Source organism: Stenella coeruleoalba (genome assembly GCF_951394435.1).
Source record: "Stenella coeruleoalba genome assembly, chromosome: 12".
Classification (NCBI taxonomy): domain Eukaryota; kingdom Metazoa; phylum Chordata; class Mammalia; order Artiodactyla; family Delphinidae; genus Stenella; species Stenella coeruleoalba.
In genome coordinates this window covers 50,741,597-50,765,130 of record NC_137158.1, presented here as the reverse complement: position 1 = coordinate 50,765,130, position 23,534 = coordinate 50,741,597, and the positions used below count along the sequence as shown (strand labels likewise).

General features: G+C 32.5%; 1 protein-coding gene across 4 annotated transcripts in view; it reads left to right on the top strand.

Annotated features, from left to right (window-relative positions):
• Nucleotides 1–23,534, top strand: part of TBC1D32 (TBC1 domain family member 32) — a 182,397-nt gene that overhangs the window by 147,200 nt on the left and 11,663 nt on the right. For 3 of the 4 annotated variants that reach the window (XM_079939019.1, XM_079939017.1, XM_079939018.1), the window contains 4 exons: nucleotides 1,167–1,282; nucleotides 2,083–2,237; nucleotides 8,208–8,348; nucleotides 22,446–22,634. In XM_079939019.1, coding sequence (XP_079795145.1) covers nucleotides 1,167–1,282; nucleotides 2,083–2,237; nucleotides 8,208–8,348; nucleotides 22,446–22,634 — 601 coding nt within the window. Of the gene's footprint in view, nucleotides 1–1,166; nucleotides 1,283–2,082; nucleotides 2,238–8,207; nucleotides 8,349–22,445; nucleotides 22,635–23,534 lie in introns of those variants that run through there. The other variant, XM_079939020.1, reaches the window with a different exon arrangement.

Below are 23,534 nucleotides of genomic sequence, written 5' to 3'. Positions count from 1 at the left end.
ATAATAAAAATAAAAATGAAAAAGACTCTGTAAATCCATAGCATTATAACAAAAACTATGATAGTAATTCTAGCTCACCCACCTATATCACATAGGGTATATAACCCATTGATTATGTTTTGTGACCCTGTACCCGCCTTTTATATTGTAATGACCTATTTCCATTCTGAAATGGAAACCATAGATAATATGAGCAGTCTAGTCACATATATTTTTTTAATTCAACATAATGTCTTACTGTTAAGAGATAACCAAAGTGATTTATAATGAAACATTTGTATACTACTGCGGTGCCAGTAGTGAGACAATAGCTGGCACCCATTTAGAATCATTGTAGCTGTGGCAGCTACGAATAGACTGATTTGATTTTGGTGCATCATATATTACAAGAGGGTTGCCACTGGCAAAGTGACTCTGCAAAATGGTGAACAAGTCTTAGTAAGGCTTCAAGCAAAGCAAAAGAACTATCTTTCCCTAACTTACACATGGTTTCATTCAGTGTATAATAAAATATATGACTAATATTTTATGATTTTATATGAAACAGAATTAGTTTCAGATAATTATAAATAGATTTTTCATCTATGCAAATGACAGGCAGGGCATTTATAAGTTGTTACTGTGCAGGACTGACTGTCCCATGTCTAACCTCCTGGCCCTTACTCAGCAACTATCTGTAGTCCCCCAGTCACTATGACAATCAAAAGCACTCCCGTAAATTTCCAAACTAGCCCCTGGCGGAGGTGCCACCCTCATATAGGACCATTGGGCTATATGAACTCTAAAATTGCTTCTAAACTTAACATTATGTCAATCTAGCCTATGAACATTCCATGTTTTAGATTAAGTTCAGGAAAAAATGCTTATATTCTACTACTCATCTATAGTATCCATGTTTTGTTCTCTCACTACCATTTCATTTTCCTTTAAAGTTGTTGTATTTACCAGATGAATACTGCTAATTCCAATAGATCATAAGTATCAGGTACATATATTGAGTGTTATTCTTTCATAAGTGCTCTGTATAACATAGTTACACTAAAAGTAGAAATTTGAAAACTTAAAACCATGAGATCTCAAGAGAACTACACTTTGATGAATGTTAAAAAATGAATTTACAATGCAGGGCCTGACATTTTTTCATTATGTTTTCTGGGCTTTTACAGATATGGCAAGTTCCTCAATCTGTTAAGAGATGGTGCAGAAAATGATCTTACCTTGGTTTTAAAGCATTGTGAGAGATTCCTGAAACAGCAGCAAGCTTCTGTAAAATCTTCTCTTCGTATCCTTTTCAAATAATTGACAGTGCTTGAGCTCTCTTCATATGTTTTTCAGAATCCTTTGATGGGGTACTTTAATACATTAATAGGAAAAGAATACTTTAACCTATATTAGTGATTTGTTACGATACACCTTTATGGTATTTAATTTTATATTTTAAATATGTACTTTATTAGACTGAGTAGTAATTATTAAATTTTATTAGTTGAATCTTAAATAAATAAGTAAAGTTATTAGAATGTATTTTCAGTTATATATAAGGAAGTTTTAGGTTTAGTAAATCAGAATAATACTCTAGATTTAGTAAATCTAGAATAAGAATAAAACATGCATTTATTTTATTTGAATTGGTTATCTTTCAGAAATAGGGTTTGACTTTAAGAAAAAAGTGTATACAGATCTTTTGCATTACTGAATTCTCAACATATGTGGATTTTTTTTTATACTTGATTATGCTAATAATTTGGCAGATAACCTAAACTAGAGAAAGGATGGTACTATTGTGTTAGTGACTTGAACAGTGTGTTTCCACGGAACAGATAGTTTTCCTCCAGCTGCTGGTGCTGTTGGCCTCCACTGGGCGTGTCAGCACACATGTTAACATTAAAATAGTCACTGTGCAAGTGATTTATTAATAAAATTTGATTTTATATCAATAGCTTATAAATTGGTTGAAGACAAAAGGACTAACTGTCCTTAATATCTCTTTCCTGAGATTCTGGAAATGAATATTTATGGAGTTCTTATATCTCACCATGTTAAGATAAACTATTATAAAAGTTCCTTAACTGTGCTTTTCAGTCTGCTTGCAGGGGAGTTACACTGGCCATGACTGGTTTGTATCTTCTTTGTTCATAATAATGTTGGGGGACAAAGACAAAACATTCCGATTTCTTCAGCAGTTCTCCAGGCTTCTGACTTCTGCTTTCCTTTGGTTGCCAAGACTACATATTTCTGTAAGACTTTTTAGTCTATTCTTAAAGGAGTATTTTAAATTTTAAGGAAAATCCTATTTAAATTCATTGGGACCTTATTATTTTATTTGTAGAGTGTGCTATGTACTCAATATTCGTTTTCTATCTGAATGCAGTTTTGAGTGATTCCTTTTGAAGATATAGATTTGGCATTTTCTCGAATACTTGCTGTCTTACCTAATGGTAACTGAATGAAAGATTAGTGATAATAGGTGCATTATTAAATTTTAAACTTGTCATTTAGTAAATTATAAAATTCCATATATAAAAAGAAAACGATTGAATGGATATTTTTATTCTTCTTCTGTTAGAAAGAATCTCTGGTTAAATTATAGTATGAGAAAATAATAAGTTGGAATTGTATCCATATTGTATAGAGGAAAAGCACACTAACTTTATATACATTTTGGAAATCTATGATGAGTTTTGATTAAGGTAGTATAGTGTATTTTTAAAGATTTTACTAGTTCCATGAGATCCAAGTTTAAAGGTAAGTGCATCCCTCTATTAAAGTTTCTGTATTTTGTTTTACTTATGTACTTATTGCATTTAAGACCTCCAACTTGGGGAAACTGTCCATTAAAATAAGCCATGCTAATGCTTCCCAAACCTTTTTCATGACATGTTATCCTTGGACAACAGAATTACACGGTACCCAAGGATAAGTTGTTAAGGGGGCTAGAGAGTATCAATGTCAAGTTAAATGAAAGCATTTATGACATGCTTTTGCAATATGTATTTGTGATAAAGAAAAGAAAGCACCAAGGAGTACATTAAATATTGAAATTTTATGATTTTATGCTTGAAATAGCTGTATGTAATTCCTGAATAATACTTCACCATAATGAGAAATTTGCTCACGTGAATAGCAGGAAGCAAAAGGCAAAAAGCTATGTACTAGCTTTTCTCCAATCAATGGAACTGTTTTCCTTCTGTTAACCAGAGTTTGAACAATTCTTTAAATTGTACGTGAAGATTTAAAATATCTTAAAGGTCTTTCACTCTTTCATTTACAAATGTAATGTTGAACATTCTTTTGATAATAAGTATGGATTTTAAGTCTATCACACATTTTCATGTCAAGTATTTTAAAATGATACCTACATGCCACTAGTCTTAAGTATTCTACTTTAGTGTTCAGAGTGTGACACAGTCAGACATCACCAATGAACTGTTTTTAACCATAATTTTGTAAAGTTGCATTTCTGCTTTGACGCTATAAACCTAGTTTTCTCACACATTATTTTATTTTTAACACAACAAGAGTGATGTGCTCCACTAGCATTTCTTCCTATAAAACTGAAATCAGGCAGGACTCTAGCAGCTTTGAGTTTATCAGATTTGCCATTTTGATAGCATCAATTTAATATGGAATATAGATCCGTGAATGGAATGGAGTGACTTATTCCTCAGGGGTTTTAGAATGGGCTCTTGATGTAAAACCTTGACACCTTTCTGTTGGTGCATCTGTATCATCAGTGAAGACTCATGCAGTGCCTTCTGTAGTATCATTTCTTTTCCTTTTCAAGTACAAATATACCAAGTTGAATATTTTATTTATTTTATTACCAGTAGTTTGTTTTACTGTTTCTTTGTAAAACAAATAACATTCTGCTAAACATTCCTCTTCAAGGATTCTATCTAGAACTGTTAGCTAAGTGCAGTTACTAATGTCCATATAGTCAGTACTCCATAGTTTAAATGTTTTTGATTTAGTAATCTTTTGGATTGGTGTTTTTGCTGTGCCACTTTCCTTGTTACTGCATGCAGTAGTAGACTTTAATATATTACTTAAAAAGTGGTCCTTTTCTATTATGCTTGTTCCATTGGTCTCAGACATTACACTGACACTTTCTATGCAGGTTGACAACTTAAGCAAATCTGCAGTTGCCACAAGACATGTTAAAGACACTTTAGCTTTAGCCATTAATAGCACAGACTTGTCCACCATCTTTAGCACAATACCACATTTTTGTAATCCACCTCAAAAAAGCTTCAGCCTGTTCCCCCAGTCCCCCATTCCCCTACCTCATTACCCTGTTCTATGTTTTTCCTTTTGTTCCATAGCCTACATCAATTCCCACTATGCTTCTTAATTTATGTATTTGTTTATTATTTATACACTTAAACATAAGCTCTCTGAGGGCAGGGTTTTGTTTGCTGACATGTCCCAAACTATGTCCCATCATAATTATTCAGTAAATGTGCTGAATATATGAATTAATATTTAAATAGAAATTTGTAAAGGACAGTAGGCTTTTTTATTACTTTAGGAAGTGTATTTAAGAGAGCTCCTCTACATTCGTAAAAGTGTTGTAAGCAAATTGCACCAAAAAGATTTAAAAATTTGGCCTAGGATAAACAGTATAGGACATAATGAAATATTAATTTGAAGTTCTCAAAATTTTATAAACTATTACTATTATTGTGAGATAAAAATAATTTGAAAAATGTGTCCTTAAGCTGTTTAGACCAGAAGAACTCTTTAATGTATTGATTTAATTAAATTATCTTCCAATTTTATTTGTCCTTGAGAAAATCCTTCCTGAATGATAAAAATAATCATTTTTTATGGAATTTCATCAAGAATCAGTTTGACTAATTGTTAACATCAAAGCTGTTAATAAATATAGATTAAGAAAAATCAAGAAATCAGTTATTTCCATGGAGGAATACCTAATCTCAAACAATAATTACAATAAAAGTTACAGTTATATATGCCTTCTCTGTTAGTAGAAACATATGAAATAGAACAAATTAAATTGAAATAAAAACTGAAGTATTTTAATGCACATAAAACCAAAACTCCATTGATGATAAACCAGGCTGAAGTGGCATTTGAATGAAGTACTGTAGTTCAACGGGAAGGTATCATGGGACACTTACTTTATATACATTATATTATTTATATAGATAAAATAAGAGCATGTGCGAATATCTGTATCTTCCTCTTCATAAAATAAAGTAATAACTACCTAACGCAGGAAGTTTGGAGTTAAAAATTCTAATAGCATTGAAATATTCATTTGATTTAAATTTTACAACCATTATGTCGTGGCACATTTGTAATCCATTTGCAGGGCATTAGCAATGGTAAGTCATGTAACCAGTCACTTGCTTGGAAAGAGGACAGGTGTCAAAACCCCTTCCCTTTCTTACATGCGACTTTAAATCTTAATCATATTTGAAGATTCCATTTTCCTATGTGTTTTTTTTTTCCCTGAGAGGAGAAAGATTTGTTTTTTAGAATTATAGAATCAAAGTTTAAAAAGATATCTCCAGAGTTTTCTGTTCGCCCCTCTGCACGATGTGCATGATGCCGTGCTGCACAGAGTCACTGCAGCACTGCCAATGAAACACGGCCTGTTCTCTGCCCACAGGACCCTAGAGTGGAGGGCTGGACTGGATTGGATTGGATCAGTTTGGATTGGTTTGGAGAGTTTGTCTTTTCTAATAGGGTCTTTCTATTTAATTTCCATAGATTTTTCTTAGTGTCAGGAATAAAATGACTCATCAGAACTACCTCTAGTGGAAGAAAAAAACTAAGACTGCTTACTGTGTTTCATTTCTTTAAGCACATATCTTTCATTTTTAATCATTAAAGCCAAATACTCTTAAGAAGTGGCATAACATGAACATTTTGGTACTGATAATTTTTTACTGATAATTTTTTGCATGATACTGGCCTAGGGTATATGTTACTTAGGTGATCTATTAAGCGCTGTGATCCTATATGTGGTCTGCTTAATCCTATATTCTGAATTTTATTTAGAGTTACCTTTTATTAAGCATTACCATGCTTTCCAAGAGTTATGACTAACCAAAATATACCAAAACACTAAAAGTATAACAAACATAATTTATAATTTGATGATTCAGAAGATTCCTTGTTATATTCATGTGACTCAGAGCTGTCATTATTGATTTGGTTTTATGAATACCATTTCCTGTAAATTAGAGTTATGAAATAATAATAGGCCAACTAACAAAACTTTTATTATAAGAAAGTTTCCTGTGATTACAGTGTGCAATCATTAGTATGTTGTTGTCATTCAGTCAATTTGTTGAGTAGCTACTCTGTGCAGGGCTTGGTGCTAGGAGCTGTGTTGGTTACCAAAATTTATGGCATAATTTCTTCCAACAGAGTATAATTTATAAGAGTAGAAGAATTCTTGCCTTATCTTTGGGAATCCATTACATAATAATGTTTTATTTTCTTTGAGAAGGTAATTAATTAGTCTATTATCTCCATCTCTATACAAACCTATTCTAAATATGTTGTTTTTAATGCAAATTACAGAACACTGTGTAAGAAATATTTCCAATATATACAATTCTTACACTATTATATTATATATATATTCAGAAAATTATTAGCTAAGTTTGCATTGAAAATTAAAGTATTACATATGTATAAGTTGATTTATTTTGCTTTTACATATATTTATTAGATTCATTAATTCTACTCTACAAATAGTAATTAGTGAAACATATTGTGTATTCAACAAAAGAAGATAAATCAAAGGGTACTAATTCTCATTCAGTTCATATTATTATTCTTAACTACTTAATAAAAGTAATTTTCTTTGTCTGCACATCCATCTGAAGTCGACTACAAGATGTTCATTTAACATGCTATGTATGTCTTCAGTTGTTAGTATATAATATTTTTTTGTGTACTGTGAGATGTCTCCCTAAGAACCTATCATAAAATATATATTTGTACCTATATGTTCCCACAAATATATATTTCTACAATGTGAAATGGTAAACCATTTATCATAATGATAAAACATAAAAACTACTGATAAATCAACTCACTGATTTCAGAAATTTTCATATATTACTCAAACCTAAATCCTTAAAAACGGTTTAGCAGTATAAAGTTTGAAAAAATCCTCCTTATTTTAACTCTTATGTAATTGTCATATATGAGTTTGATTTTAAAGTATTAACTTTCTTTTATTAAAAAAGTTTGAGTTGCCCAGTAAAGGTAAAAATGTTAAAAGGGCTCTCTAGAAGTCAGATCTAATTTGAGTATCAATGTTTATTATAAGTCTGTAGGATATAATTGCTAGTCTAATAGTTTTTCTTGACACAAAAGTATATCTTCAGGTTTATTCTTTGTTTAAAAAATTTATTGTGGTTAGATGTTGGGTTTAAAGTAACACTCATTAAAACATTGAGCATTCATGATAAATTGTACCCAAGAACTAAATTGAAAAAATAACCGACTTTATGAAGAAATGGCTGAAAAATGCAATGCAAGTTTGTAAATATATGTGTATATGTATCTATACATGTATATAATGTATACATAGACATATAAATAAATATAAAAATATATGAAATAAATTTTATATATTTGTAAATAGATAGCCTGAGTACTTTGATGGGAATGCATCACAGTTTTAGATATGAATTTCTTATGGATTTCCCAATTTCACTTATTAGTAACTAGAGCTTAGATTTGGGTTATTTAACATTAACTTAGAAAAAGTGGATTAGGCAAATACCAAGAGCTGACAGACTAAATAAACCTTTTTGATGTTTTAGAGTCATTGACTAAATCCAAGGATATATAAACATATTGAAATATACTTAGTTTTAAAATGTAAAGCATTTATTACTCATGTACTCATCCATGTATTTATTCTTTCATGCAACATCCATCTCCATTATTCCATAAGGGATTCAATATGTCACAATTACAAAGTGTTAATTTTATTCCTTTATCTTGGAAGGAAGGTATATCATACTGCCTTTATTGAGTTTTTATCTTTCTATAGTGTTTAATGTTCTAACTTTTTAACTTACATAAAATTTGCAGTAGCTTGTTATGCCACCATGGTAATTTTGAAGTAGCAATTTAGAGCAAAAGATTTAGATGAATTTGATTGGTTTTAAATTAGCTGCATGTTCATTAATTCTCAATTTTTCTCTTTTATGCAGAGGTACCTACCTATTGACACTATAGAATCTGGCATTCATCCAGTATATTTTTGCAGCACTCACTATATTGAAATGCTACTGAAAGCAGAGGTGCCACTTGTATTTTCAGCTTTTCACATGTCTGGTTTTGCACCATCACAGGTAATCCATAGGAAATAGTATTTCTTCAACTCCAAGATCTCAGTGTATTTAAAGAAAATTACATTCTCATCAAATATAGGAAATACATTGAAATTAATCACGTCATTTTTGTAAGTAGTCATACGTCTCTATGTGTTTAAATCTTTAAACTGGCTTTTTTCCCCCAGGTCTTTTATAACATATAGGTTTGCTTTATTGTAGATCCCTGGCATTCACGGATGTTGAGTTCTGTTTCAGCTATTCAAGAGATAGACATTCTGAAAGTCTATGACATGTAGCTTTTTTTTTTTCAACATCTTTATTGGAGTATAATTGCTTTACAATGGTGTGTTAGTTTCTGCTATCTAACAAAGTGAATGAGCTATATGTATACATATATCCCCGTATCTCCTCCCTTTGCGCTTCACTCTCACCCACCCTATCCCACCCCTCTAGATGGTCACAAAGCACGGAGTTGATCTCCCTGTGCTATGTTGCTGCTTCCCACTAGCTATCTACTTTACATTTGGTAGTGTATATATGTCCATGCCACTCTCTCCCTCCATCCCAGCTTACCCTTCCCCCTCCCCAAGTCCTCCAGTCCTTTCTCTATGCCTGCATCTTTATTCCTGCCCTAACCCCTAGGTTCTTCAGAACCTTTTTTTTTTTTAATTCCACATATATATGTTAGCATACGGTATTTGTTTTTCTCTTTCTGACTTACTTCACTCTGTATGACAGACTCTAGGTCCATCCACCTCACTACAAATAACTCAATTTCGTTTCGTTTTATGGCTTAGTAATATTCCGTTGTATATATGTATCACATCTTCTTTATCCATTCATCTGTCGATGGACACTTAGGTTGCCTCCATGTCCTGGCTATTTAGATAATGCTGCAATGAACATTGTGGTACATGACTCTTTTTGAATTATGGTTTTCTCCAGGTATATGCCCAGTAGTGGGATTGCTAGGTCGTATGGTAGTTCTATTTGTAGTTTTTTAAGGAACCTCCATACTGTTCTCCATAGTGGCTGTACCAATTCACATTCCCACCAACAGTGCAAGAGGGTTGCCTTTTCTCCACACTCTGTCCAGCATTTATTGTTTGTAGACTCTTTGATGATGGCCATTCTGACTGGTGTGAGGTGATAACCTCATTGTAGTTTTGATTTGCATTTCTCTAATGATTAGTGATGTTGAGCATCCTTTCATGTGCTTGTTGGCAATCTGTATATCTTCTTTGGAGAAATGTCTATTTAGGTCTTCTGCCCATTTTTGGATTGGGTTGTTTGTTTTTTGGATATTGAGCTTCATGAACTGCTTGTATATTTTGGAGATTAATCCTTCGTCAGTTGCTTCGTTTGCAAATATTTTCTCCCATTCTGAGGCTTGTCTTTTCGTCTTGTTTATGGTTTCCTTTGCTGTGCAAAGGCTTTTAAGTTTCATTAGGTCCTGTTTCTTTATGTTTGTTTTTATTTCCCTTTCTCTAGGAGGTGGGTCAAAAAGGGTCTTGCTGTGATTTATGTCATAGAGTATTCTGCCTATGTTTTTCTCTAAGAGTTTTAGAGTATCTGGCCTTACATTTAGGTCTTAATCCATTTTGAGTTTATTTTTGTGTATGGTGCTAGGGAGTGTTCTAATTTCATTCTTTTACATGTAGTTGTCCAGTTTTCCCAGCACCACTTATTGAAGAGGCTGTCTTTTCTCCACTGTATATTCTTGCCTCCTTTATCAAAGATAAGGTATCCATACTGTGCGTGGGTTTATCCCTGGGCTTTCTATCCTGTAACTTTGATCTGTTTTTCTGTTTCTGTGCTAGTACCATACTGTCTTGATTACTGTAGCTTTGTAGTGTAGTCTGAAGCCTGGGAACCTGATTCCTCCAGTTCTGTTTTTCTTTTTCAAGATTGATTTGGGTATTCGGGGTCTTTTGTGTATTCCATACAAATTGTGAAATTTTTTGTTCTAGTCCTGTGGAAAATGCCATTGGTAGTTTGATAAGGATTGCATTGAATCTGTAGACTTCTTTGGGTAAGTATAGTCATTTTCACAATGTTGATTCTTCCAATATAAGAATGTGGTATATCTCTCCATCTGTTTTTCTAATCTTTAATTTCTTTCATCAGTGTCTTATAGTTTTGTGCATACAGGTCTTTTGTCTCCTCAGGTAGGTTTATTCCTAGGTATTTTATTCTTTTTTTTGCAGTAATAAATGGGAGTGTTTCCTTAATTTCTCTTTCAAATTTTTCGTCGTCAGTGTTTAGGAATGCAAGAGTGTTCTGTGCATTAATTTTGTATCCTGCTACTTTACCAAATTCATTGATTAGCTCTAGTAGTTTTCTGGTAACACCTTTAGGATTCTCTGTATATAGTATCAATGTCATCTGCAGACAGTGACAGCTGTACTTCTTCTCTGATCTGGATTCCTTTTATTTCTTTTTCTTCTCTGATGGCTGTGGCTAGAACTTCCAAAACTATGTTGAGTAATAGTGGTGAGAGTGGGCAACCTTGTCTTGTTCCTGATCTTAGTGGAAATGGTTTCAGTTTTTCACTATTGAGAACAGTGTTGGCTGTGGGTTTTTCATATATGGCCTTTATTATGTTGAAGAAAGTTCCCTCTATGCCTACTTTCTGCAAGGCTTTTATCATAATTCAGTGTTGAATTTTGTCGCAAGCTTTCTCTGCATCTATTGAGATGATCATATGGTTTTTCTCCTTCAGTTTGTTAATATGGTGTATCACATTGATTGATTTGCATATACTGAAGAATCCTTGCATCTGTGGGATAAACCCCACTTGATCAAGGTGTATGATCCTTTTAATGTGCTGTTGGATTCTGTTTGCTAGAATGTTGTTGAGGATTTTTGCATGTTTGTTCATCAGTGATATTGGCCTGTAGTTTTCTTTCTATGTGACATCTTTGTCTGGTTTTGGTATCAGGGTGATGGTGGCCTCGCAGAATGAGTTTGGGAGTGTTCCTCCCTCTGCTGTATTTTGGAAGAGTTTGAGAAGGATAGGTGTTAGCTCTTCTCTAAATGTTTGATAGAATTTGTCTGTGAAGCCATCTGGTGGTGGGCTTTTGTTTGTTGGAAGATTTTTAATCACAGTTTCAATTTCTGTGCTTGTGATTGGTCTGTTTATATTTTCTATTTCTTCCTGGTTCAGTCTCGGAAGCTTGTGCTCTTCTAAGAATTTGTCCGTTTCTTCCAGGTTGTCCATTTTATTTTCATATAGTTACTTTTAGTAATGTATCATGATTCTTTGTATTTCTGCAGTGTCAGTTGTTACTTCTCCTTTTTCCTTTCTAATTCTATTGATTTGAGTCTTCTCCCTTTTTTTCTTGATGTGTCTGGCTAATGGTTTATCAATTTTGTTTATCTTCTGAAAGAACCAGCTTTTAGTTTTATTGATCTTTGCTATTGTTTCCTTCATTCCTTTTTCATTTATTTCTAATCTGATCTTTATGATTTCTTTCCTTCTGCTAACTTTGGGGTTTTTTATTCTTCTTTCTCTATCTGCTTTAGGTGTAAGGTTAGGTTGTTGATTGGATATTTTTCTTGTTTCTTGAGGTAGGATTGTGTCGCTATAAACTTCCCTCTTAGAACTGCTTTTGCTGTGTCCCATAGGTTTTGGGTCATTGTGTTTTCATTGTCATTTGTTTCTAGGTATTTTTGGATTTCCTTTTTGATTTCTTCAGTGACCTCTTGGTTATTTAGTATGTATTGTTTAGCCTCCATGTGTTTGTATTTGTTACAAATTTTTTTCTGTAATTGATATCTAGTCTCATAGCGTGGTCAGAATAGATACTTGATATGATTTCAATTTTCTTAAATTTACCAAGGCTTGATTTGTGACCCAAGATATGATGTTTCCTGGAGAGTGTTCCATGAGCACTTGAGAAGAAAGTTTATTCTGTTGTTTTTTTGGCGGAATGTCCTATAAATACCAGTTAAGTCCATCTTGTTTAGTGTGTCATTTAAAGCTTATGTTTCCTTATTTGTTTTCATTTTGGATGGTCTGTCCATTGGTGAAAGTGGGGTTTTAAAGTCCCCTACTATGATTGTGTTACTATCAATTTCCCCTTTTATGGCTGTTACCATTTGCCTTATGTATTGAGGTGCTTCTATGTTGGGTACATAAATATTTACAGTTGTTATTATGTTCTTCTTGGATTGATCCCTTGATCATTACATAGTGTCCTTCTTTGTCTCTTGTAATAGTCTTTATTTTAAAGTCTATTTTGTCTGATATGAGAATTGCTACTCCAGCTTTCTTTTGATTTCCATTTGCATTTTTAATGGCGATGATAATATCTCCTCCATAAGGCTTCTGTAAGGATTAAGTAGGGTAACTAAGGGCAAGAATTCTCATCACCACTGTGTATCTGGTATGTGAGATACTGTATCTTATCTAACAATTAGCGTTCTTGTCTCTGCTTTTGGGGTACTGGGAAGGTTTAATGATTTTTTGAGGGCCTGGAATTGGAAATGTCATATGCAGTAGCCACAGATGTCTCCCTCCTGTGCATGGTTAGTCCTTCATTGGTGGAGTGTGGATTGTTTCTTCACTATGTTATCAGGCTCAAGTTTAATATTGTAGAACTTAAACCTTTTTTCTAATTTTAGAATCTTTAGGTCAGAGTCCCAGAAGGTAGAAATACTTAATCAAAAAGATATGAACACTTTTAAGGCTCTTGATGCATATTATCAAATTGCTTTGATTTTTCTTCTAAGAAAAATGAAGAGACTTTCTGTCCTTCAGGACCATGTATTTGGCTTTTTTAAAGCTAATTGCTAAATTTTTAAAATTTGGGAGTTTGGGGAGTTTTTTAAACATTAATAAGGTTGATTATAATTCCACAGCTTTATTAATTAGATGTATCTTTTTATTAATTGCCCACCTGTCTTAGTGTTTCCTATTAACTTGTAAATAGTCTTTAAATGTAACTACCACTATCCAAATCTCTTCAATTCTTGAGTAATAAATATTTTACGCATTTACTTTTGTAATATATTGGCCATTTACTTATTTACTATTGTATTTTACTTATTGTAACTTTATATTGTGTCTTAAAGTGGGGTAAGAGTAAGCCTATCATTTCCTTCCTAACTCTGTCCTTAAAAAGTTAGTTTAGCTATTTCTACCTAATGGTTCCTCTATGTGCACTTTAAGGTAATTTTTCCCAGTTCAAAGTGGGCATTTGAGTTTGAAATTTAGATTGCTATTATGTTAAACTATAGATCCTCACTGTACTCAACTTTCCTATCTAGGAACATGGTAAGCTTTGACATTTATTTTCTTTATGTTATATTTTACTAAAGTTGTAAAGCTTTTTCCAAAGAGGTGTAGTACATTTCTCATTACAGATATTTCTAATTAGTTTAGCTTGATCTCTTTTTCAGTTCTATTTTCTCTTTGGTTATTATTAATAACTAGTAAAGTCATTAGCTTTTGTATGTTAATTTGGTTATATGTTTTTTCTAGATTTTTGTTAATTTTTTCCTCCAACCTTCTAATATACTTTATTTCTCTTTCATTCTTTTTTTAATTATGTAATTTTTCATTAAGCATAATACCCTCCAGGTCCGTCCCATGTTGTCCCAAATGGCAAAATTGTATTCTTTTTTATGACTGAATAATATTCCATTGTATATATATGTACCACATCTTTTTTATCCAATTTATCTGTTGATGGACACTTATTTTGCCTCCATTTCTTGGCTATCATAAATAGTGCTGAATATGAACATTAAGGTGCATATATAACAAATCAAAAGCAGACTCACATATACCGAGAACAATCTAGTAGTTACCAGAGGGGAGAGGTTTGAGTGGAGGGGCAAAATAGGTGAAGGGGTTTAAGAAGTGCACACGACTAAGTAAGCAGGTTGTTAAATAAAATATACAGATCTCTAGAGTAAAAATAATAAGGTTAACTAGAATACAAAAAATTAAATGTAGTTAGAAATATATATTTGTTGATTACAGCATAGGAATTATAGTCAGTATTGTAGAATAACTTTATATGGAGTATAATCTGTAAAAATATCAAATTACTGTGTTATACACCTGAAACTAATATAACATTTTAAGTCAACTATACTTCAACAGAAAATTTTTGGAAAATTTTCCAGTATAATACTAAGTAATAGTGGCTTACTTGTTTTAGACTTGAATGATTACTGGGAGTTCATCCAGCATTTCACCATTAAGTAGTAACTATTTATGGAGAGTATTTTTCCCTGTCATGCTATGGAAGAATCTTTCTAGTCTATGTAAGGTATTGAATTTTGATTTCTTTAATCACGTGAGAATGTTGAATTTTGTCAAGTTCCTTTATGGTTAAGATTATCTTGATCTTGGAACTTATTTGACCTGTTTATAGGACATGTTGATAGATTTTTTAATAGTAAACTATCTTTGCATTCCTTTGGATTTGTCCTACTGGAGGTCTTTTTCTTTTAACTAGACAGTATAGTTCCTGACATTATGATATGTGCCTTTATACTTATTTTGAAGAGACCTTATGTCATTTATTACATCTACTTGCATCAGGTTACTCTGCCTGCTGAATTTTAAATTTCCTGAAGTTTAATAAGAAGTCTAAATATAACAGAGGAATTGCATGTAGTGGAAAAGCCAATTCTTTCTGTGCCAATTCTAGCTCTTACTGTGTATGTACCTAAAACACTTCTGAGAATTTTGAAACAGAAAATGTTTAATTCTGCTTGGAAGTAGTTACTTAAATATTTACTATAAGCTCAACAATCCATTCTTTCTATTTTTTTTTTAATAATTCAAGCCGGGGGGCAGTATGTTCCTGAGAGTTCCTTGTGTCATTCTAGTCTTGATTAATATGATGTATATTGTCTAATATCTCCAATCATTTATTAAATTGCTAACATATAACCTTTAAGAATGGACTACTAAAAACTGTGGGGAAAAACTTTCAATACCTAAGGCCCCACTATATGAATTTGGTACCTCTTTATCATTTTGGCATCTCTTTAACAATTTGATATATGTTTATCAATTTGAAACTGCATACATGTAGCAGGTTTACCTAATAAAAACTACTGCATTATTTCTGAGTAGTAATGTTAGTATGTTTCTTAAATTTATCTAATGTAAAAATGCCTTTCTAATGGCTCCTTATGTGAGCTAATCATTTTGTGCCTTAAGTGTGTATCATTGCTTTGTTTATATTATTTGCCATTTTATTGCTAATTATGAACTATGAGAACAGCTTTTAAGTAACTAGGTATATGTGGTTAAGTAATTATTTGGGTACAAATTTTGTATTTCAAAGCTTATTTATTCTCATCTAATTAGGAGCGGTGGTTTTTGAAGTTGCGTATTTATAGACACTAAGGAATTGGTTGATTAATGAAGGAATTTTTGATCAGGTTGTTAAATAAAATATACAGATCTCTACAGTAAAAATAATAAGCTTAACTAGAATACAAAAAATTAAATGTAGTTAGAAATATATATTTGTTGATTAGAGTTTGAGTAACTGAGATTGGAAGGAAAATCAAAATTCAAATATATATTTTTTCTTTTTAAATGAACAGAAAATCACATGTTCTAACTAACTTTTTGACCAATTTTATTCTTTGGTTAAAAAAAACCTTTATTGTATTTTAGTAATTTTCGTGCTTTAAGAAGTACCCTTTAAATGATTTATCTTTTTTTCCTTGGGGTCATGATTCTGCGTATCAGTGATTATTGTACTATACTGTGTCAGCAAGTGGGCTAACATGGATAATCCTCTGAATATATTTACCCCCACCATGAAAGCAGGATTAAAGAAAACTGTTTTATTATTTCATATTTTGTGACATAGTGCTTTTGTAAAATGCAAAATTATACAAATGTAAATCTAAATTTCAAGACTGGGAATGCCCCTTGTTCAGTCACATTCTTAAATGTGCATGTCCCCAAGCTTCCCCTTTGCTCACATTGTTGATGTTGCTACTTAAAATGATACCTTCTCCCTCCTTGTGCCCCATCTTTACTTGTCAGGTATTTATCCTTGATATCTGTCCAAATGGAAGCTTTTTGGATCACCTACAAGTAGATGATTCTGCTTTGAATTTGTATGCAGTTTCTGTATTATTCTTCTGGTAGAAATATATCTTTTTCTTTGTGGAATCGTTATTTGTGTGTTTACCTCTTTCTTACTAGTTGAAGTTCCTTAAAGGTACGTGTGCCTGACCTATCTTCAAGTCCTTTAAGTGTCTGACACAGTGTCTTGTCTAGAAGTGCAACAAAAATACTACCTTTTTATTTATAACAACTTTTTGCAGTATAAAAAGTGTGTTTCCAGATCTTATTTCATTTAAAATTTTAACTTCATGACAAATGGAGAAATTCAGGATCAGTGAAGTGAGTTAATTGACTTACTGATATCACCCTGATAGCGAGGACTTCACTTTAAACCACATCTTACTTTACTAATATTCTTTCTATGATGAACAAATAATGCCAGAAGAGCTGTTAAAAAGTGTCTTTGTATCATAAAACTTGATCATTTAGAGCATACCTATTTTGACTTAATCAGGTATCCATAAGTAATTGTTCTAACCAATGTTTTTACTTAAGAATTAAGTAAATATTTTGAAGATTTTTTTTTTATATCTAGATACAAGTGAGAATAATTTACCTCAGCTAAAATAATTATGTTTGTCTTAGTGTTGCATCTTAATGTGCTTTGGCATAAGCTTAAGTATGATTAAGGAGCAAAATTTTCTAGGAAGGCTATGGTACGTTTTGATGCATATTGTATAAGTGATTTTCCTCCCTCTTTATCCTAAAAAGACATTCAAATGTTTCAAATTATAATTCAGTGTAAGGAACATTGGTTTACTATAAAAACATAATTAGTTTGTTTCACTTTCTTTGTAACCTATTCCATAAACTACTAATAATATTTTCTCAATGACTGTAAGGCCTCAACTGCTTGGTTTTGAAAATATAGTGTATTTTTGAGACTTATAAGAGGGAATTTGGCAGTATCTAGCAAAAACATATGTGCATTTACCCTTTCATCCAGCAGTCTCATTTATAGAAATCTATCCCAGAGATACACGGACAAAAATTTTGAAAATGTATGTGTACAAATATGTTTTTATAGCATATAGTATCAAAAGACTAGAAATAATGCAAGTGTCCATAAACGGGATTCTTGAATGAGTTATGGTTTATCCACAGGGTAGCCCTATGCAGTTATAAAAATGAATGAGAAGTACCTCTGTATATTGCCATGGAGTGATATACAGGATCTTTTGTTAAGTGAGAAAAAGGTGGAGACAAAAAAGAGTGTTTAGTACATTACTATTTGTATGAGAAAGGGTGGAGATATAAATACATGTACAAATATCCTTATATTAAAAATATGAAAGAATGTATCATATTTTGTTAAATGATTTCTTATAGGGATAGGGAAAAGAATAAGCTGAAGAATCAGGAAATATACCTTACTTTGTCTTTTTACTTTGGAGTCATTTAAATAGTTCATATAATAATATAAACACATATAATTAAATGAACCTAACAGTACCCACTTGATAGTATAACCTTATGAGGCACTTTATTTTTTTTAACCATTTTTAAATTATAGTTAATTTACAATGTTGTGTAAGTGATTCAGTTATACATACATATATATGTGTGCGTGTATATATATATGTTATTTTCAGAATCTTTTCCATTATAGGTTATTACAAGACATTGAATATACTTCCCTGTGCTCTACAGTAGGTCCTTGTCATTTACCTGTTTTATATATAGTAGTGTGTATATGTTAATCCCAAACTCCTAATTTATCTCCCACACCTGCTGTTATCCTCTCTGGTAACCATAAGTTTGTTTTCTATGTCTGTGAGTCTCTGTTTTGGTAAATAAGTTCATTTATATCGTTTTTTTTAGATTCCACATATAAGTGATACCATATGATAGTTGTCTTTCTCTGTCTGATTTACTTCACTTAGTGTAATAATATCTAGGTCCATCCATGTTGCTGCAAATGGCATTATTTCATTCTTTTTTATGGCTGAGTAATATTCCATTGTATATATGTGCCACATCTTCTTTATCCATTCATCTGTCGATGGACACTTAGGTTGCTTCCATGTCTTGGCTATTGTAAATAGTGCTGCAGTGAACATCGGGGTGCATGTATGTTTTCAAATTAGAGTTTTCTCATGATATATGCCCAGGAGTAGAATTGCTGGATCATATGGTAGCTCTATTTTTAGTTTTTACGGGACCTCCATACTGTTCTCCATAGGGTCTGCACCAGTTTACATTCCCACCAACAGTATAGGAGGGTTTCTTTTTCTCCACACCCTAAAAGGCACTTTAAAACACAGTAATTTGACTGTACATGCCAAGTAATACATTGTCTAAATGACAAATAAAACAGCAAAAATACTACTGTTTTAAGTAATTATATTGCTTGTGGTCATGTTAGTATTATTATTCTGGATTGTTATTTTTGTCATGTGTGGTAAATGAAATGAAAACTCAGTTTGTTTTAAAGCAAACACAGATGTAACATATAGGAATTTACGATGTGTTTTATCTTAAAATTTTTAAAGAGGGGAAACCTATACAGGAAAATGGACTTCAGACATATCAGCCAGTCAGAATTTTGAAGCTTTGATGAGTCTGGTTCATGTACTGCTTTTTTCCTTTTATGTATATTTGGAATAATTCCATAATAAAAATGTTAAAGAAAAAAGTTCATCATGTCTATTTGGACACATACTATTTCTTTTGTCCTGTTGGAGTCCTAGACTGTCAGCTGATTCACGGACTATTTCATTTTATAAATATAGAGAAGTTACTTCCTTAACTCATGGTTCAGCATTCTTCCAGGGAAATAGTGTTTTAGAATTCTATTACAATTTAATAATTCTGGAGTATCTTACACATATAATAGCAATAGCAGATACAGTTCCTACCAAGTGAAGAAGGTCATATATTTAAAAAGTGTATGTCTCCTCTTTAAATATAAGTCCCATGAGAGCAGGAACTAAATGTCTTTTGTTCACAGAAGAATTATAACACTTGTAGATTAGGTACATAAATGTTCGTTAAATAATAAACATTTGTACCTTTGTTATAGAAAAACATTTACATAGCACTTGATATATTTTCAGAGTGCTTTCAATTATAATCTCTCTTTTTCCTTTCCTAAATTTCCCATCTGTAGAAAAGGCTGGCATTATTCTCCATTTAATGGAAAAAAATAGACATTGTATAGAAAACACTGCATGAATGTTGCGTAAATGCCAGAAAATTGCCACTGCATTAGAAACTATGTATAATAAATAAGTAATTGCAGATTTGGGGGCAACTTTTTTTAACCAACATGGGTAAAGCTTTATGGATAAATAAGTATTTTGACTTCGGATATCTTTGTTTGAATCATATAAAATTGCTAGGCTTAAAGGTCAAAATGAGTTGATGATCAACAGTTCCACACCATTCAACCTGTAGAATAGGCCAACTAGAAAAAAGATAGAAACTGTTACCCCTTCATTACTGTCGACTTGCTAGTCACCTATGAAGCTGACAACTAAATGGGAACTGCTTTCTCTGGCTACTTGGATCATTTGTATTAATTTTCACTCTTCGGTTGTTTCTCCTTCTTCATTCATCCAGAGTCTCTCATTTTCATTAACAAAGCGTGGCCCTAAGTTGATTGGTATTAACATCTGTAGCAAAGAACAGACAGAAGCCTGGCAGCAGTGCATTAGGGAATTAAAAACGTTTTGCTTCTAGTCAAAGAACCACTGACTCTTTCAAGCCATCTAGTCAAGTAGGAGCAAGAGATATATTTCCTCCCCAGGGCAGCTGAGCTATACTGTGTGGATACTTGATTAGGCAATGGAAGTTGGTGATGAGCTTTGCATACCAACCTTCCCTCCAGGTCAAGATCTAGGAGAAGAATCCTGTTGCTGCCAAGTGAAAAGTAAAGTTGTGACCAAAGGAAATTAAATATATCCTTCCTGTGGACAAATATTGGATGTTCACAGATATATTTTAATTCAATATTGAGTTAACCCATGGGCTCTATGAAAAGATTTTGAAACATAATAGAAGGGAACATTATATTTGTAAAGGAAAATCCGATACCTGAAACAGAGTTAAAGTTAAAAAAAAAAAAGAAAATATTTGGTCATGTATAGTTGGCATTATCAATAATAAGAAATATGACCAGAAAATGAGATGAAAAGATATGCCTATAATAGCCTGAAATTAAAAGGTTAATGGTTGACATGAGTAATGATGTATGGAAAACAAAAATTTTATGATACCATCTGGTATGGGCTGATTTGTGCCCTTCCCTCCCTGCACCCCCCTTGCAAAATTCATATGTTGAAGTCTTAACCCTCAGTACCTCAGAATGAGACTGTATTTGGAGACAGAGTCTTTAAAGGGGTAATTAAGTTAAAATGAGGTCATTAGGGTGGGTCTGAATCCAATATTATCAGTGTACTTATAAGAAGAAATTTGGACACCAGACACGTACAAGAGAAAGACCATGTGAAAACGTTGGGAGAAGACGGACATTTACAAGCCAAGGAGAGAGGCCTCAGAAGAAACCAACCTTGCCAATACCTTAACTGTGGGCTTCTCCAAAATCTAGAGAAGATAAATTTCTGTTGTTTAAGTCACCCAGTCTGTTACCTTGTTACGACAACCTCAGCAAACCAATACACCTTGATAAAGGCAGTTAAAAGCAGAAGCAGCATCCCTCTAAACTGAATCAGGGAAATAAAAGCAAATTTTAGAAACTGTTCAATAATATACTTTTTAAAGGTCAACACAGTGGAACAAAAAAGGAAAATTTGTGTATGTCTACTTTATCTATGACAAAGTGAGATAAGCCTCCATATCTCCTCCGTTCCTTCCCACCTCTAAAGAACAAAACTATAGGGAAGAGAGGTTCAATCAAAGAAATCTCTCCTCAGTGGTAAATTGTAAATCATAAATTAAAAATATTGGAAAGTAATTGTCTTAGTTTCCCAGGATGGTAGTATCAAAGTACTACAAAGTCAGTAACTTAAAACAACAGAAATTTATCATCTCACAGTTTGGGGGGATAAAAGTGTTCCCTTTGAAGGCACTGGGGAAAGAACTGTTTGATGGCTCCCTCCTAGCTTCTGGTAGCCTTAAATATCTCTTGGCTTATAGATGCATCACTCCAATCTTCTGTCTTCACGTGACATTCTCCATGTGTGTCCTTTCAACTTCTGCCTTCTGTGTGTGTTCAGATTGTTCAGTTTCCTTGATACCAGTCATATTGGAATAGGGTTCACCCTAATGACCTCATTTTAACTTGATTACCTCTGTAAAGATGCTGTTTTCAAATAATGTCACATTCATAGGTCCTGGGGTTTAGGACTTTGACATATTTTTGGGGGGAGACACAATTCCACCTGCAACATTAATGTACCAAAATATTAACAATGTTAATCACTGTATTTTTTAAAGTTTTCTGTTTGTTTTTGTGATGGGTATGTATTACTTTTATAATCTGAAAAATATTATTCAGAAAGTAAAGTAAATGATTTTTGTAAAAAGTCTCATTTTTGAATTCTATTCATTAGCTCTCAGTTTTTATGTTACATAATTCTAGTTGGTTTAAATTGTTTTCTGATTCACCAAGAGTCCATATGCATATTTAGCAATCATCATCTGCATAATTATACAGCTGTGATTATAGGTAGGATAGAAAAAGCTCCCATCTCTGAATTAAAATAGTCTCAGCATTTGTTATCTGTAGAGAGCAGACTGGTGTTATGGTAAGAGGAGGAAAATATGACTAAAGAAGGCATTTAGCAATAGCATATGAACAGTGTGAACACCATCCAGTTACCCCTAAGTCCTGAATCCCAAGGCCATGAAACTTTTCTCACACATTAGGCAAATAGGTGAAGCATCCTTATGAGGCTTCTTGTATGCAAAATGTCTTTCTGTTTTGATTAAATGCTAAGCTCTTCATTGGTTTTGTGTGAGTTATTGGGTACTGTTTTTTAAAAGTCAAATATAGCTTTATAAGCTTTCTAATGAACTAAATTCTTTTTTTTTTCTTTCCCTAGATTTGCCTGCAATGGATAACTCAGTGTTTTTGGAATTATTTAGATTGGATAGAAATCTGCCATTATATTGCTACTTGTATTTTCCTTGGTCCTGATTATCAAGTGTATATCTGTATAGCTATATTCAAACATCTACAACAAGACATTCTACAGCACACTCAGATTCAAGATCTGCAGGTTTTCCTAAAAGTAAGTAACTTTACTTCTAGAGGAAAAATTTTGGCTGAAAGTTAATGGTCAACTTTGATGGTGTGTCTAATGCCAGATATTTTTCTAGACACTCATGAAATCCTAAAAGCAACCTTGAGAGGTAGGTATTATCTTTATTTTAGAGATGAGGAAACCAAGGCACTGAGTTAAGTAAATTACCCAAGATTTTACAGCTGGTGAGTGGTGCTAGAGAGTAGTGGGCCTGGGATATGAAGTTAAGCTGCCTGGCTACAAAATTTTGCTTTCAGCCAGTATGCTGTGCCAAAAGGGCTTTTTTTTTTTTTTTTTTGGATATTCCTATATCTTATTTAGTCAATAAAAGTTCAAGTTACTGTGTGTTAATACAGAGCTTTGATACTTTTTAAAAACATTTAATGTAATTGCCTATACCTTCATATTTTTCTAAACTATCAAATATTTTCATAAAAGGTTTCCATGAAAGATTCTATCATAACACTCTTTTTAAAAAAGTCACTACTATATATAAGTTAATATTTTAAAGCAAGATATAGCTGCTTTCTTTCTCACAATAATGGGACTTTTGAAGCTCTGGACTTTAGAAAATGCAAGATATATAAATATATCTCTGTGTGTGATTCTTCCTGGAAATCCAACTTTTTGTTTTAAGCTAAAATCTTTCCTTGAATTTAAAATATGTTTCCCTCCCCCTGCTACCCTCAGACACACATATGCACGCATATGCATACATACACCAAAACCAACATTAGGTTTTTTCTAGGTGGACAGATAATTGCTACGTGAATTAATTTTATCTTTATTCTTTACCATTAGATACTTATCAGTTATTTTGGATGGAACTAACCTTACTTCTTACTCCTGCTATTTGCATTCATCTGAGGTATTAGGAAAAATGCCTTT